Genomic DNA, 16,476 nt, shown 5'->3' on the forward strand with positions numbered 1-16,476 from the left:
TATATCTCGATCTTCGCCTGGATCGCCCTCACGCATCCTTCGTCGTCAAGCTCCACACTTTGACGTTTGCGAAGGCTTTATGTACTGTCGCCATTACTTAACCAAAGGCCGCAAGTGGTTTCTTATTCGTTGTCATCTTCGCTCGGACATTTGCAGCGTTTTCCACGAAGACCCCATGTGGCCATGCTGGCACATTCAAAACGAACTCACGTCTTCGCCTGCAGTACTACTGGCATGGTATATATCGCTGCGTTCGCCAGTATGTTCGGTCATGCCCTACGTGTCAGCGCCGCAAGAGACCCCCTCACAGCACTGCCAGTCCTCTATAGCCTCTACAGCCTTGCCCTGCCCGACCACATGACCGCGTTGGAGTCGATCTTTTCGGTCCCCTCCCGAACACTCCTGACGGCAACGAGTGGGTCATTGTCGCCGTTGATCACCTCACACGGTATGCTGAAACATCTTCGCGGCCAACCGCCACCGTGAAAGACGTTGCTTACTTCCTCCTTCATCACGTCATTTTGCAACATGGTCCACCACGTGAATTACTAAGCGACCGTGACCACATGTTTCTCTCAAATGTCATCGAAGCACTTTTAAAGGAATGTCAGATTGTAAATCGCGCCGCCTCATTCTACCATCCTCAAACTAACGGCATGACGGAATTTTTCATTCGTACCCTTTCCGACATGCTGGCGATTTACGTGTCCGACAATCACCTGAATTAGCACCGGGTACTTCCATTGACAACTTACGCTTATAACTCTGCGGCCCAAGCTACCACTGGTTTTTCACTTTTCTTTCTTATCTATGGACGTGACCCATCATACTCCATAGACACAATTCTACCATTCCGACCTGTCGTTTCTGAAGCGAAACCTATTTCTGAAACGACTGCTTGTGCAGAAGAATGACGTCAACTGGCGCGTTTGTTTACCACGCAAGACCTTGTGTCTTCAAAAATCTTTCCCGCCGACGCCTCTGCATCTACTGCCCACTATTCCCGCGGAACGCTGGTTCGGATATGGGTTCCATTCACACACACACACACACACACACACACATATATATATATATATATATATATATATATATATATATATGGGTTTTCTTCAAAGTTCAGCATGCAGGACCCGACGAAACATACGCAGGAAAGAGACGGCGAACTTTTTGGAAGACTTCTTTTACTTAACGTTTTCGGCTGGTGGACCAGCCTTCGTCAGAGTACAGTGATCTGTACTCTGACGAAGGCTGGTCCACCAGCCGAAAACGTTAAGTAAAAGAAGTCTTCCAAAAAGTTCGTCGTCTCTTTCCTGCGTATATATATATATATATATATATATATATATATATATATATATATATATATATATATATATATATATATATATATATATATATATATATATATATATTGCGCGTAATCTTGAGTTGATATCAAAGTTCTACGTGGAGCAGCACGCATCACTGATGACAGCCTCACAAAACACGCATCTTTATTTGACTTCTACAGCGAAGCTGTATATGCGTCTACCGTCCAAGAAAATTTTCGTGTTGTTGACGTAAGCAAAAAACTCTCCATATATGGGCCGATCCCGAAGAGGGTGCAATACCGGCCTGACCCGCGGAACGTACGCACAGACAAAAGAAAAGGTAGATCATGTAACTGCAGATACATGTTCCATTTATAAGAACATGCCGACCGTCATTAGCCATGCTCAGCTATTCGGTAGAAACTTCCAGAAAATATGCTCGCAAACCGTGCAGGAGATGTAGGCGGTCGCATGCATTTGACAATAAACTCACTTGGCGCATTCTCTTGAGGGGGGCTTTGGAAAAAAAAACACGGTAAAATGTTGGCAGCATTCGAAAAACGTTGACTCACAGTGTAGAAAACGTGCAAATGTGTCACGTAACTAATTGGTAAATATTACGTTCACAGGCGCGTATACAGCGGCAAAGGGGCGTTAAACTTAGGTGAGGTCATGAAACGGCTTTTGCGAGCCATTTGTCATGAGCAAAAAGCCGATTGGGAAGTTTGCTTGCCTGCACCAATGTTCGCGCTTCGAACTGCACCGCACGAGTCAACAGGTTTTTCACCTTCAGAGCTCGTTTACGGTCGCCGCCTTTGGTCCCCTCTTCGCATTGTTCGAGAAGCCTAGGAAGGCCGGGCGGACGATCCTTCGGTTGTGGCATACGTGCTAGAGCTCTTGGACCGTTTGCACACTTCTCGAGAATTAGCAGGGCGGGAAATGCATAAGGCACAAAGCAATGCTAAGCATTACTATGACAGGACGGCACGAACGCGACGCTTTGAATTTGGGGAAAACGTAATGATCCTGAAACCCTCATTGAAAAAAAAAAAACTGCAGGTTCAATGGGAAGGACCGGTTGACGTAACTCAGAAATTACCTGAAACAAACTATGTAATCACGGTACCGGGAAAACGAAGGACACTGCAAGTGTACCACACCATTCTACTTAAACCCTACTGGCAGAGGGAGGTCATTGTGAACATGACCCTTAACCAACCTGAATAGATGCCTGTAGACTTTCCGGAGTTAACATCAGTAACGGGGGCAAAAGACATTCACGAGACTATTGACAAGCTAGTGGAGTAGGCGGAGTTGAATCCCAATCAAAGGGCCGAAATTAGGGAGCTCGTGTTTGAATTTAAAGACACATTTTCAGACACACCTGGCAGGAACACTGCGATCGTTCACGATATCGAGTTAGCCTCATCGGACCCAGTTCGTTCGAAGGCTTATCGCGTTTCACCTCGTCAACGTCAAGTCATGGCCGCTGAAATAAACAAGATGTTAGAGCTAGGTGTAATCGAGCCAGGAGAGAGTGATTATACTTCGCCTCTTACTTTGGTTGAGGTCCCAGGAAAGGAGCCGCGACCGTGTATCGACTACCGCAGGCTCAACTTATTCGCGAAGGACCAGACCTACCCAATACCGCATATCGAGGAAAGGCCTGAGAAAGTTAGCAGTGCTAGTTTCATCTCTACGCTCGATTTAGTCACCGGGTACTGGCAGGTTCCGTTGACCGAGATGGCAAGCCGGCTTGCAACGTTTATTTCCCCGATGGGAACCTTTCGACCGAAAATCTTGAGCTTTGAATTTAACAGTGCTCCCTATTGTTTCTCTAGCCTTATGGACCAGGTGCTCTCGGAGAATGGAGGACTTTGCACTTCCGTATCTCGATGACATAGCAATCTTTTCGTCATCATGGGCGGACCATATGCAGCACCTGCGTACCGTGTTGTGTCGTCTGCGAGAGGCCAACTTAACTGTAAAGGCTCCCAAATGCCAATTACGGCGCGCAGAGGTAGCTTATCTAGGTCACGTAATAGGGCGAGGCCATCGTCGGCCTTCCCAGGTTAAACTGACCACAATAGACAACCTCCCGCCACCACGTGCCAACCGGGACATCAGATCACTCCTTGGCTTGGCAGGTTATTACCAAAGATATATCCCGCGTTATTCCGAGATTGCAAGTGCTTTAACGGATGCTCTCAGAAAAACAGAACCACGAGCGGTAAAGTGGGATGACGCAAAAAAAAGGCTCTTAGTATGCTGAAGAAAGCACTAACGAGTCAGCCAGTGTTGAACGCGCCCGACTACTCCAAGCCGTTCATTCTTCAGTGTGATGCCAGCGACCGGAGTATGGGGGTGGTGCTTTGTCAAAAGAGAGATGATGAAAACGAACACCCTGCACTGTACGCCAGTAGAAAGCTTTCAGTTCTGGAGGAAGCATACAGTGCACCAGAAAAGGAATGCGCCTGCGTAGTATGGGCAGTGCAGAAGCTAGCTTGCTATATCGCTGGTTCAAGGTTCACAATAGAGAATGAACACAGTCCTCCCACATGGTTGCAGTCCACGTCTACGAAAAACGGTCGTCTTTCGCTCTGTGGTTTGGCTCTTCAACAGTACACATTCGATGTTCCCTACAAGAAGGGTAAGCTTAACGGCAATGCCGACGGTCTGAGTCGTTGCCCCTAGAGTAACGAATACCTCATGCTCACTCGGGTTTCCGTGGCATTTTTGCGTCTGTATTTTTTTTTCATACGTTTTTTTTTATTATCGCGAAGTTGTAGCCCATTGTTAGCTGATTTTGGTAACCACGTCTTAACGCTTTCAAGAAATGGCCATTTTTAGTGTTCAGGGGGGGGGGGGGGAGGACGCGCGAAAGGAATGGGAAAGCAGTAGCGGGTTTTCTTTTTTTATAAAAGCCTGGTGTATCTTGGACGAGGGTGGCCTTGTGCTCGCTGCTTTGTGGTTGTAGGTCCGGCACTGTTCTGGAGTGATTGCTTGCCCAAACAGGAGGCGAAAAATTGCGAGACCTGTTTGCAAGTCCAGTTTCACCGGAACGAACTAGGGAGAAAAGACACAATAGCGCCACAGGGATTCCCAGGAATCTGCCAGCTACGAACCAAGGGTTCGTCACCCCTGAGGGAAATTCTACTACTGAAATGCCGATCCCTCGCCCAGTGGCTGCTGGCCCCTGCGCGTCGGGATCTTCACCCCCCGCCGGAGATGGTGTTACGGTTGGCGTGTAGCACCCCGTGCAAAAAGGATGCTCGACCACCATGCCTCATCGAAACGAAGGGTGAATTCCCTATTTGTTGTGGTTGTCTCGAGGGGTTGCCGGTCTGGCTGGCACCCCGCAGTGCTTACAGTCCCCTTTGTGTGTGTGCGACTTCAGATGGACCCTTTCCTCGAACTGTCAAGCTCTACAGGAGAACTTTCGCGAACCGATGTCGCCTAGAAGAAAGGATCAAGCCACGACGAGGACTTACAACGTCAGCTGGGACAATGGATCAGCCGCCTATCCACAACCAGACGCCCTTTCCGCCAACCAGCAACGCGCGAAGGAGACGTGATCAGCTTTCTACTATTCCCAGGACCGCGGACTGCCGCCAGCAGAGGCACGCTCGTGAAGACGTCTACTGGGACAATTGATCAGCCGCCTATCCAGAACCAGACGCCCTTTCCGCGAACCAACGACTCGCCAAAGAAAAGGGATCCGCTGCCTATCCCCGATCAAGACTCCGTGGGTTGCCCCTGCGGAGGCAGGTTCGATCGTGAAAGGTCGCCGGGTGAGTGGGTGCCGCCACCAAGCACCGTGGGACTTAGTGCATATCACGGGACGTTGACGTGGGCAAGTTCCCGCCTACAATTTTAGTGGGCCTATTTAAGGGGCCCCGCGATGTACTTTTGACTTCATTCTCTTCTTATTCTTTCACCAACCATTGAATAAACCGTGCAAGTTTCGCACTAGAAATCGTCTCGTCCTTGCCTGGTCGCCATGGTCTACCGGGTGCCTGCAGCCCGCCGACAACGCCACACTACCCAATAGTAACATCGGTCGAGCTTCGATAAACAGGCGTCGCAACTCGGCAGCTCGGCAGCGGAGAGATACGCTACCCTGGAGAACGCAACAATACATGGACTGCATACATGGGCTGCATACGTTATGAAATCATACATATTTTTTTTTCTTACGGCACCACACAACGCCGACACAAGCGCCGCCGCGGTCACCGCACCTCCCATGTATCTGCCGCAACCGCTGCTGCAGCCGCGCCAGCACCTGCGTCGCGAGTGACGTTTTAGCCACAAAAGCGCAGACCACGTGCACAGGCGCCATCGCCACACACTTCCCCCTCCTCCACTACCCACCTCCATTCCTGTCCGCGCTCCGTGTCCCCGGTACGGACGTAAGCCACCCGGGGAACGCATGCGGGGGATGCATACGTGGGCTAGAGTAGACAGCTCCGCTGTAAAAAAAATTTAGTAGATGAATTTTGATGGGAACGATATCTGCGGGCGGGAGATAAGAAATTTACTTACAACACCCGCATACTTCCAGCGGCCCCTGTAGAGGAACTGCAATGAGGAATCAAATATGATATATCGGAGTACCTTAAGATACAAATGGCTAGTATCGTATCGGTTACAATTAGTTTGCTAGTATCTTGTATCTGTATCTCAAATACTTACCTGCTTAATCTTGTATTTGTATCATGATACATTTGCAAAGTATCTTTGCCCAGTTTCGGTAGAGAGGTCAGTAAAATAGGATGTTGATGAAAATCGGAAAGGGGTAGAAAGGACGGCTCGAAATACGGAGCTCATCGCTTTGTTGTGCATGGTCGTGAGCCACTTTACGAGCGCCCTATATTTTTGCACGCCTCGTTCTCTCTATCCCGCTCCATTTTTCTTTTCCTTTCAGTTACGCTTGCTGGTAAGGGCGCCGCCGGCAAGTTTGTCGAGGCGTACGTGGGAGTTTACTTGGAAGGGGACAAGTTCCTTCCTGGGACAACTCTAACGGTAACTGCTCCCGTAAAGGCAGCGAAGTGCACCAGCGAAGGCAAAGATACCCACGTACGTATAGATCACGTATGTCGTCCCGCAGCCACAATGACGTCACGACAGAGTTTAACTGCGTACATTCAGGACGTGCGTGTGTACGCATGCGTGTGTGGTCGTGCGCTTACGTGCATATTTGTGTGCGATCAATGCACTATCACGCAGCGGTAAAATTCTGCGATGGGTTTAGTCTCGTACAACATTTCCGAGTATACCTGCCCGATTCGTTCTCTATAAAGCCCAAGTGCGCGTTGTCGCCACTTATTGAGCAAGAAGTGTCGATTTTTCTGTAGCGCAACGTAGTCGCCATCTCCCACCGCTACGATGCTATCGAACTAGTGGAAGAAAACAGTAAATGAGTGCATGGCATTTGCAAAAGAGATAAAGACGTGCCAAAAAGATACCCCCCACCGTGATACGAGAGGGACGTTATTAGTGGCAACTTCGACAAGAAGAAAGTGTAGTCCACACTTAACCATATCCAGCAACACAGAAGCCTGAGAAATCAAATTTTAGCGCAGAAAAGTTTACTGGAAGAAAGCAGAAAAAAAAAATGTCTCCGATACTAACACGGCTGCGAGACCAGATGAAATCCCAATAAAGCTAATTTTGAACAGCTGCTTCCAAAGAGCAAGATACAGCTGACTATACCCACAGAACAAGTGAGTAACACAAAGAAAATCCCGTCTTAGTGGCAGGAAAGCATGACGAACATTATATATAAAGGCAAAGGTGATGGATAAGGCAAGCTCGTACAGACCAGTTACAGTAACCGCGGTGACATAAAGACAAGCTTGACGTTTTCGAACAAGAAACGAATGTCTCTAGCGCTCAAGCACACGGACAGAATAAAACAGACGCACTTGTTGCTCTTTGTCGTCGAGCCACTTCAATTCATGGCCGCAATAATTTGCGACCCCCTCTACAACAACAAAATGGCTATTAGAATCACGTGCGCCTGCCATAAGCAGCAGTCTCATGGTAAGCAGCTGTATGATGAACCTGGGGCAGCTCTTTTGAATGACAATGCAGACAATAAAATTACAGATGTCTAAGTGGGCGGGAAGAAACGATGTTGTTACAGGCCATTACCGCACTCTGAAGAAGTTGTTCAGCAAGGCGATGAAGATGGCGGTCGGCAAGGCGTGTTCGTGGTTGTTGATCTGCTATCTTGGCTGCGGCTTCTCTGTGTGTATATTTTACAAATATAATTTTGCTCTCTCATCCCCGTCACATTTTTGGTGGAGACGGTATTACGGAATGGGTTGAGACCACACTTGCATGGTAATATATTTGTGCTAACACAGTGCATAGGGATTTCAATAGCTCAGAATATACTTTTATGGGTGGCATTTCTGGATATTAAAGGAGGCTACGACAATGTAGACAGGTAATTGCTATGCGATATTTTTAAGCACGAGGGAACTGGCGTCACTTGGCTTCCCTGTACGGCTGCTCTGCGTGTCAGCCCCGCAACCCCCCCCCCCCCCCACACATTTTGTCTTTCTTTTGCCACTCCCTCCTATTTCGTTACGCAGATTTAAATAAATCAAAATGAAAGCGTGCTCCTCTTTTCTTTCTTGTCTGTAATCAGGCATTGATTTCTGTAGAAATAAAATACAGAATGGTGGGTTTGACATGTCACATTTTGTAAGCGTTCGGAATTTGTGCCGCTGGAACGCCAAACTCTGAGCCCACAGTTTGCAGCTAAAATATTATGCATTGAAATTACATAAAGTCATAAATGACCTCCACGGCACAAACGATGATTATAGCAAAATATAATTACTATTTCTTATAACCGGGAACAGTTACTTAGCGGCGACCGCAGTACAGCCGCCGCTCAGGGACTGTTTACCATTTTTCGCACGACCGCACGCGTGTGGTGCGGCTTGCGGCGCTGTCGGCTCGAGCAAAACAGTCCCTCGGCGGACCGCACCAGGGGCGGTCCGCCTAAGCCTGCCTAGCACCCCTAGGGACGCCAATGCACGAGGGTATAGCTGAGGATATTGTGTAGCTGCTGAGGACGATGTATAAGATAACCGAGTACAAATCGTATAGTAAGACCCGAAATGCAAAGTACTAGTGGAATTTCACCGATGACTCAAGCAACGATTCTCTCTGTCTCCAGTGTTTCCCACGCTTTGTGTATCAACGACATACAAATACGACTGGAAAACAGTGAATGAGATTTTTATTTGTCTTACATCCGTGATGGGTCGCAAAAGGAGCTACAGAGGACGGTCCTCGGGCTGATGTATGCGAACGACGCAGTGCTACTAGAGGAAAATTCAAGGGAGACTTGGGAATGCGCGTGTTATTGGAACTACATATTTGGGCCTAAATTTTATCACTGAGAAGTGGGAATTATGATTTTTACTGAAGAGACGAGTAATGACGTAGTATCTATTCAACAGCAAGTCGCATCCATATTCAAGCAATGTAATTACTTGGGTGCATACATATACGAAGGAAGAACTTGCTGTGGCGAGATAATCCAAGCATGAAGGAGAAGCGGAATGCGTCGAAAAGGAAACATGCCGTGGAGAACTCTGTGGCTACAATAAATATAACGTAGTGCGACGAACTTGGAGAGGAGTAGTGTTGATAAAGCTAACGTTCGCAAATTCCATTCTGTGCAGTGTTCCAATTGGGCTTATTGGTTGTGCGCCGTACAGGGGAACAGGGAAGAATCTGACGAAGACGCTCGTCGTCTTCGTCAGATTCGGCGCTGTTCCCCTGTACTATGTCATTCTAAGCTTAAAATCGGAGATCCCGTCGGGGCTGGAAGTTAACCAAAGGTCAGTGGGCCGTTTGGGATTGGGGGCCCACGGTACAACCACAAAGTAGGCAGGGCAAGGTGACATAGGTCAGGCCTCTTTTCAAAGTCAGGAAAGCGCAAACCAAAAGTAGTTTGGAAGAAAGACCCGGGAACTTGGATGAAAAGAAAGGGGCAGCTAAAGCGCACAAATATTTGTACTTCAAAAGCGTGGACACGACATGAAGGCAGAAGTCAAGAAAGTTGGCAACCAGGTACAGTGTAATTGAAGGTGTAAATAGACTCGAGCCGCCAATAAGAAATGTAGGGAAACAGAGTCAGTAAGTTGGGTGCAAAGGGCGGAAACGAAAATGTACATAGAGGACGGGAAAGACGGTAACATACTTGTACACGTTACAGTAAAACAGCAACCATTACAATTACTTTACATCTTTCAAAAATGTAATTGATTACAGTAACCAATTACTGCCCCACGAAAGTAGTTGAGCAATTACCATAAAGTAATCGATTACCTTTACGATAGTTTCCTCTCAGCTTTCAATAACATTGCACAAAATACAGTAAATGGAACGACCTGGCCTGGATCTTTCAATTTATCCTATTGTCACGCGGCAGTGACTCTGAAGAAAGCAGCCAAACTGAGAAAGACGAAACTAGCGTTTCATTGGGCGAATTCGTGCCCTCAAAAACAGGCTACACTCAAAGAACGGCGACAGCGGTGAACACAGTCGGCGATCGTCGAAAATCTGATCAACGGGTCAAGCGCGTCGGCTTTTATACATCAATCGTCGAATGTTCCAGACTAATCGCTGGGACCCGCGCGCCCTCCACAAAGTTCTACATTATTCGCGTCGCGCACACATGAATCAGATTACACAAGGTTCGGTCATAGACAGTGGATGGAACCATCGATAACATTCCAGAAATTTCCCACACATGCAAGCGCGTCCTGCGCTGTGCGATAACATTTGTTAAGCGGTGAAACGTGGTCACCCGAGAATGATCAACATGTACACGTGTCACTATTCAGGGCTTCACGCATTGTTGAGCTTCACTAACAATTACCTTTCGAATTTTTGTTCGGACATCTTCCCTCGTTTTCCTGTGAATACATAAGCTGCGAAAGTGAGCACCCGTTCGATGTGGGCGCCGGATACAGGGGCTGTGTTTAACGTACCGACACCTTACCCACAATATTGGTGTTACTCAATGAAGCGACGCTTGTGTCTCTGTCCACTGTGAGGTTTAGCGCTTCAGGGTTGCTGGCGCCAGAAGGCGCTCCGGCAGGCCCAATGAAAGGTCGTGAAAATCCGTGGATGATTTCGTTGCATCAACGCCCGAAGTCGCTATCGCTATCGAGCCACAGCAGCGCCGTTTTAATTTTTGGGTCGACATCTAGCCGAGCGTTAAGACGTTACATGTGACTGGTTACCGAGAAAACGTGATTGAATTACAGTGTGCGTTACTGATTAAAAGAAATGCAGTTGATTATTTCAGAAAATTAAGAACTGCCAAAAAAAGACGCAGTTTCGCCCGAAAGTTGAAGCATCGATTGCGATAGCAAATTAGTAGACAGCTATACGAAGTAAGGATATTAGTTTTATCGGCCGTGTGAGCTTTTAAACATTCACTTACTACATGAATTAACAAGCATGGTATCACGCGCGCACAGGCAAACATGAACACATCACACTCGATGACCGCCGACACTCGCCGTGAAAACGCTGGCGCAAGGAAGCGCAGCACCAGCATCAGCGAGCGAAGTGACCTTTGTGCTGCCTATCGCTTCAACGCAAACTGGGCCGCGAGAACACAGTGCAAACGAAGCTGTTAGCCATTACGCACCTATACTCTGTCCCCATTGCCAAGCCACACGCACTTACCAGCGGAGTAGAACGCCCCCCTCCCTCCCCTACCCCCTGGTGCGACGGAAGACTGCGTGATTCCGCCCCACTTTCCTCTTTGCGCGCGCGAGATTCAGCCATCGCCGTCAGCTCACCCTCGCACGCTTTCACTCGCACATGCAGCATACGGCGCGCGGCGAGTGTTATCGCCCTTGGACTTTATACGGAACAGCACGGCGACGGCGACGACCAAAATGCGCCTGCACGGAGTGTCCATGTAATTGCTGTCGCATAAAAATATAGTTGATTACAAGTAATTAATTACACATGATTTGCTACGCACACCTCTGAACGGCAAGCACGAAATCAGGAAAAATAACTTGTGCGATAAAACAAAAAGGAGATACTATTTCAAGCCCGAGCTGGCTTCCTGAGGCCAACACAAACCGAGGCAAATTTTTGCGGCAGGATGACGCACGTGTTTGATGCACCAAAATTCCGGAAACAACTCGAGTCATCTTAATAATATGCCACCTGTCAGAAGCACTGTGATTCAAAGCATATATGGAAGTATTAACTGGTAAGCAGTCGAGATAAGCAAAAGACGTTTTGATTATTGGTGGAAAAAATGAAGAGAAAGTACTGACAGATCCGGAGTCGTTAGACATAGGCAACCGTAGGATATAGAGGACGCTTTAATGGAGAGAGGACACACGCACACACACACGCACGCACGCATACAGAGAGAGAGAGAGAGAGAGAAATCGTACGGCAGCACTTGTTCGTGAAAGCAGATGCTATCATTTGCGATGTTGTACTTATAATTATCGAAGCGCCGGCCAATGTTAAACCGCACTTGTGAATGAAACACACTGTGTATACAGCCTCTGATGAAGAAGGTTTAACTGTATTGAGAGAGAGATTTAGTACAGTCGTGCTTCTTCTACTTTTCTTCCCCTCTCAGTTCGCCTATATCGTTTCGGCAGCAGACGTCGCAGAAATGAAATTCAACTTTACACCCCATGCGGATTTGGCAAAAGATGCAGACAAGAATATCATCGCAAGGTAGGTGCGCACGTATCGGCCCCCGAAGGCGCGCGACCCTTTTGAGTACTGATTATGCAGTACTCAAGAGCAAGGGGCAGCACTGGAATGATGCTGTAAACGCGGCTGTCGCGACACTAAGCAAAGCTGTACGATAAATGGTCATATGGTGTTGGGCTGCTGAGCACGAGGTCTCGGGATCGAATCCCGGCCACGGCGGCCGCATTTCGACAAGGGCGAAATGCGAAAACACCCGTGTACTTAGATTTAGGTGCACGTTAAAGAACCCCAGGTGGTCGAAATTTCCGGAGTCCCCCACTACGGCGTGCCCCATAATCAGAAAGTGGTTTCGGCACGTAAAACCCGACAATTTAATTTTAATGAACGGTCATGTCAGCACGACCAGCACTCTAAAGCAACGTCATAGTATCGCTACATTACAAGACCTTCTTGCCATGTTTATAGGAAGTGTGAGTTGTAAAACTATATATATATATATATATATGCAGGGCGTCCCATATAACGTTAGCCAAGCTGCTCAACGAAAAAGATATGCGAACCGCACGCACTGTGAGAATCGATGTAAGCGAAGCTTTGTAGTGTATTTGCTTCAATAGACGATAATTAGCGGTGATGATGGCGGTGATTGCGTAATTTCTTCAGGGTTTAGTCCAGTACGAGAGTGGTGAGTCCATACCTTGCGTGCATACCTCTTGCGTGCATCCCTGCTGTTTGTCTGCGTAGTCCACAGAACACACAGAGAGACGTGTTCGTTCTTGCGCGTCATTGTCCACAATCTCTGAAAGGATTGAGCATTATCATTGCCTCACGTGGCACATCGCATCGAGACAGTAGCGGTCTGCATCACGTTTTGCTGCGCAGCGAAGACGCTCCTGTTCCGCGCGACGCTTCTTTCTGGCCTGGGTGTCCTCGACGCTGAGTGCACGCTCGGGGGCCATTTAGCTGGTGCGTGTTTACGTGCTCCTTCTGCACACGTGTCCAGCACGCTGTTGAGACGCCAACTCCAAGCCAACCACCTGCATTTTTGTCGCATAGGAAATCAAGCACAGCACGTGCCATACGCGCAAACTGTGAAACGCTGCTGTCATCTGGTGGTGTTGCAAGAAACCCAGCGGCACGCGCGAGCAAGACCACAGCAGCAGCGACCTGAAAGTCGGAAGAAGAAGCAAGCTTTAGAAAAACATATCACCACCAAAGCACACCTACAGAAGGTTAACCAGCGAAGTTGAAACATGCGATCCCGGTGTTTATCACTAGGTTAATTTCGGCGGTTCATTAAACAACGGCTTGATAGGCTGCCGGATCCTCGGTATGCGGTTGCTGCTTGCGCTCGGCTGCACGAGCCTGTTCTTGTGTTCGGGCTGCAGCATCGGTGCGGCGTAGCAGAGCTAGTTCCCGGTTCTGCTCGCGGCGTTGCTGTTCGAAAGCTGCCTGCTCCTGAGGACTGCGTATGACGCGTGGCCTACCCAATTCAGAGCTGTAGAGAAACTGCTGCGCGCGCTCGGCTGCGACGGAGAGCAACGACGTCACTACCGGCGCAGCTGATCCAACACCACCTAGTTATAATAGCACAAGGCCTTTTCACTACGATCCATGACGTCATGTCACCAGGCCCGACTGCCATAGAACCTAATGGGGATGCTTCCTTGTAGGCGACATTTATTTTGACGTCACCGCTTTCATCAAGCCAGCCATGTAAAGGGAAAGTTCGGGCCATATAACGTGGCATCATGGATCGGAGTAAACAGGCCTTGTGCTATCTAGGTGGTGTTGGCTAATCACGTGCCTCACTATCTCTCTCTCTCTCTCCCTCTTATTTCGCGCGTGCGCATGGGCTTGCACCAGAGGAGCTTCGGCGTACAGGCGACCGACAGATGGACGGAAGGACGGACGGACGAATCGGCTAGCTATATACAGCTTCGCTGTGAAAATAATTAAACACGGTGCAAGATACGATTTTGATACCTAGGGTGTTAGGTTGTTAGCGTTCCGCAAATGGAACACCGTAGGTCTTAAAATCTTATCTTGCATCGTGTTCTTTTTATTTAATTTTCGCGTTGGACAGCTTGGCTAACCTTAACTGAGACACACGGTATAACGTTAACTGGGACACATGGCATACAGGATTTCCCAGCTATCATGCATCACGTTTTTAAAGAAGGCGGGCCATTCGACGCGAAAACAACCAAGTACATATTGTTCAAAGTCGGGTAGAGTAGCCGCCAATAATATTGTTGTTGATGACATTAAATTTAATAATGAACTGCAATCTGCTACTTTAAAAAATTTACTGCTTTGAATGCAGTGCTGTCAACCTTGTGCAGATGCGCGTGCGCGCACCTGCACAAGTCAGGCCATGCACTTTTTTGTTCGAAAAAAAAAAAGAATAGTTCAACAATAGCGTCAGCGCAACTATGCATGCGCGAGACGCAAAGAGCGGTTTTGCGTTCGCGTCGGCGACGCTATTTCTCCGGCGTTGCACAGCCGCTCGAATTCAACGCAATAATATTGCGTCAACAAACGTGGTGGCACCCACCGAAGTGGCTGCTCTCGCCGTGTACCGCATTCGGCCTAAGCCCTCGTAAATATGCGGCTATCAAACGCGATAAACGGTGTCGTATGATCTCGCATTGTCTCATTTGAGTCAGTAAAGCACGGCAGAACACAAGAAAGTTGTGCAAACAAAATTTATTTTTCGCGCCCTTGCCATTTTTGCATTAAAAGCGTTCCTGCATCTCTCGCTCAACAATATGCGGCCGCCGCAGCCGCAAGTAAAGATTGCAGGTTTGGTTCCCGGCGACTACATTTTGATGAGTCTCTTATGACCCTTCATTTACGCGAAAGCATTAAATACCCCATTACTCGAAAGTTCGTCGTAGTCAGCGGCGTGACCGCATGATGGTACCAAAAATGGCAGACGGCGCAAGGAGTAAGAATACGTGAAAAAAAAATTGGCCGGCGATTACGCTTCTTGTTAGTGCCATCTTTGAGCGCAGCTGCTGCCTTGTTTCAACAACAGGCAACCGCATACAGAGCACGCAGTGCCGAACGGAGGCGCTGCTGCGTTTCCCATTGGGCAGCGCACACCGCGATCCGCTGCTATAGAGCCGGCGCTCCGGCTACGCGCCATATTAGGAAGCTTTAGCTCGGCTGCTCCTATCTAAATACATATAAAAGGAGAATTCGTTTTTCTCGGCAACTACTGCACTAAATTTGACGAGGTTTGTTGCATTTAAAAGAAAAACTTGAAATCTAGTGACTGTTGGTTTCGAATTTTTTAGTTAGGTCGTCAATTTTTTATTAAAAAGTGGCAAAATCGAAACATTTCAGAAAACGAAACTATCAGGTTTACAACTCTGTAACTCAACAACGAAAAACGATCATTCTGTGAATTGCATCTAATAGTACATCTAAAGCGGAGAAAATTAATATGTTACACGTGAATTTAAAAAAAATAGTAATATGTTAATACAGCTTTTGCAGAACCTTTGTAAACAACGTAAGAAATTCTCGCAAGATGTAAAATGGCATATCAAATTTGTCCGCTTTGAATGATCTAATGGATGCCGTTTACAGAACCGCGATATCTGTTTTTGATGCTAATAATAATAATATTTGGGGTTTTACGTGCCAAAACCACTTTCTGATTATGAGGCACGCCGTAGTGGAGGACTCCGGAAATTTTGACCACCTGGGGTTCTTTAACGTGCACCTAAATCTAAGCACACGGGTGTTTTCGCATTTCGCCCCCATCGAAATGCGGCCGCCGTGGCCGGGATTCGATCCCGCGACCTCGTGCTCAGCAGCCCAACACCATAGCCACTGATCAACCATGGCGGGTTGTTTTTGATGCTAAGCTATGGATTTGTAAACTTGGCTAAATAAGATGCATTAATGTCCAATTCAACGCCACTGAGCTTTCCTTCGAGTTATGAACTACTCGCAGGTATGAGACGTCGGCGGGCGTTTTTATTTGGCCTTACCAAGACGCAGTTAGAACGCAGGCAAGGGTTTGAGCGGACAAGGAACGCGCGGAAAAACATTTCACCAAAGGGAATATAATGCTTTCGCATTCCCACACGTAAGGAGTCTTAAGTGTCAGTGCTGAATTTATTTATTTATTTATTTGTCGCACACGTCATGTGGAGTTTGCATACGTTCACCTCCCATCGACGAGAAGTTGCCTGTTCCTTACACTTTCATTCCCTTTTCTAAGCAATAACTATTAGTCCCAGTTAATTTCCCCTGCGCTTTCAGTTTGTTTCATTGTTGGATTTATATACTTGTTACTAACGAAAAATACATCTTTCTGAATCTTTTTGTCCATTACCGACCCCTGCCGTTTTTTGTGTTTGTTGTCATAGTTAAGAGCTTGTATAACAGAACATCATCAGCAGTTGTTGTTAGTCTT

The 16,476-nt window shown here is 47.6% G+C and overlaps 1 protein-coding gene across 1 annotated transcript in view; it reads left to right on the forward strand.

Moving 5' to 3' along the window:
• Positions 1-16,476, forward strand: part of LOC142579187 (uncharacterized) — a 48,787-nt gene that overhangs the window by 11,832 nt on the left and 20,479 nt on the right. The window contains exons 3-4 of the mRNA XM_075689156.1: positions 6,241-6,392; positions 11,965-12,065. Of these exons, the coding sequence (XP_075545271.1) occupies positions 6,241-6,392; positions 11,965-12,065 (253 nt within the window). The remainder of the gene's footprint in view (positions 1-6,240; positions 6,393-11,964; positions 12,066-16,476) is intronic.

The sequence above is a fragment of the Dermacentor variabilis genome, chromosome 4 (assembly GCF_050947875.1).
Source record: "Dermacentor variabilis isolate Ectoservices chromosome 4, ASM5094787v1, whole genome shotgun sequence".
In the NCBI taxonomy this organism is placed as follows: Eukaryota; Metazoa; Arthropoda; class Arachnida; order Ixodida; family Ixodidae; genus Dermacentor; species Dermacentor variabilis.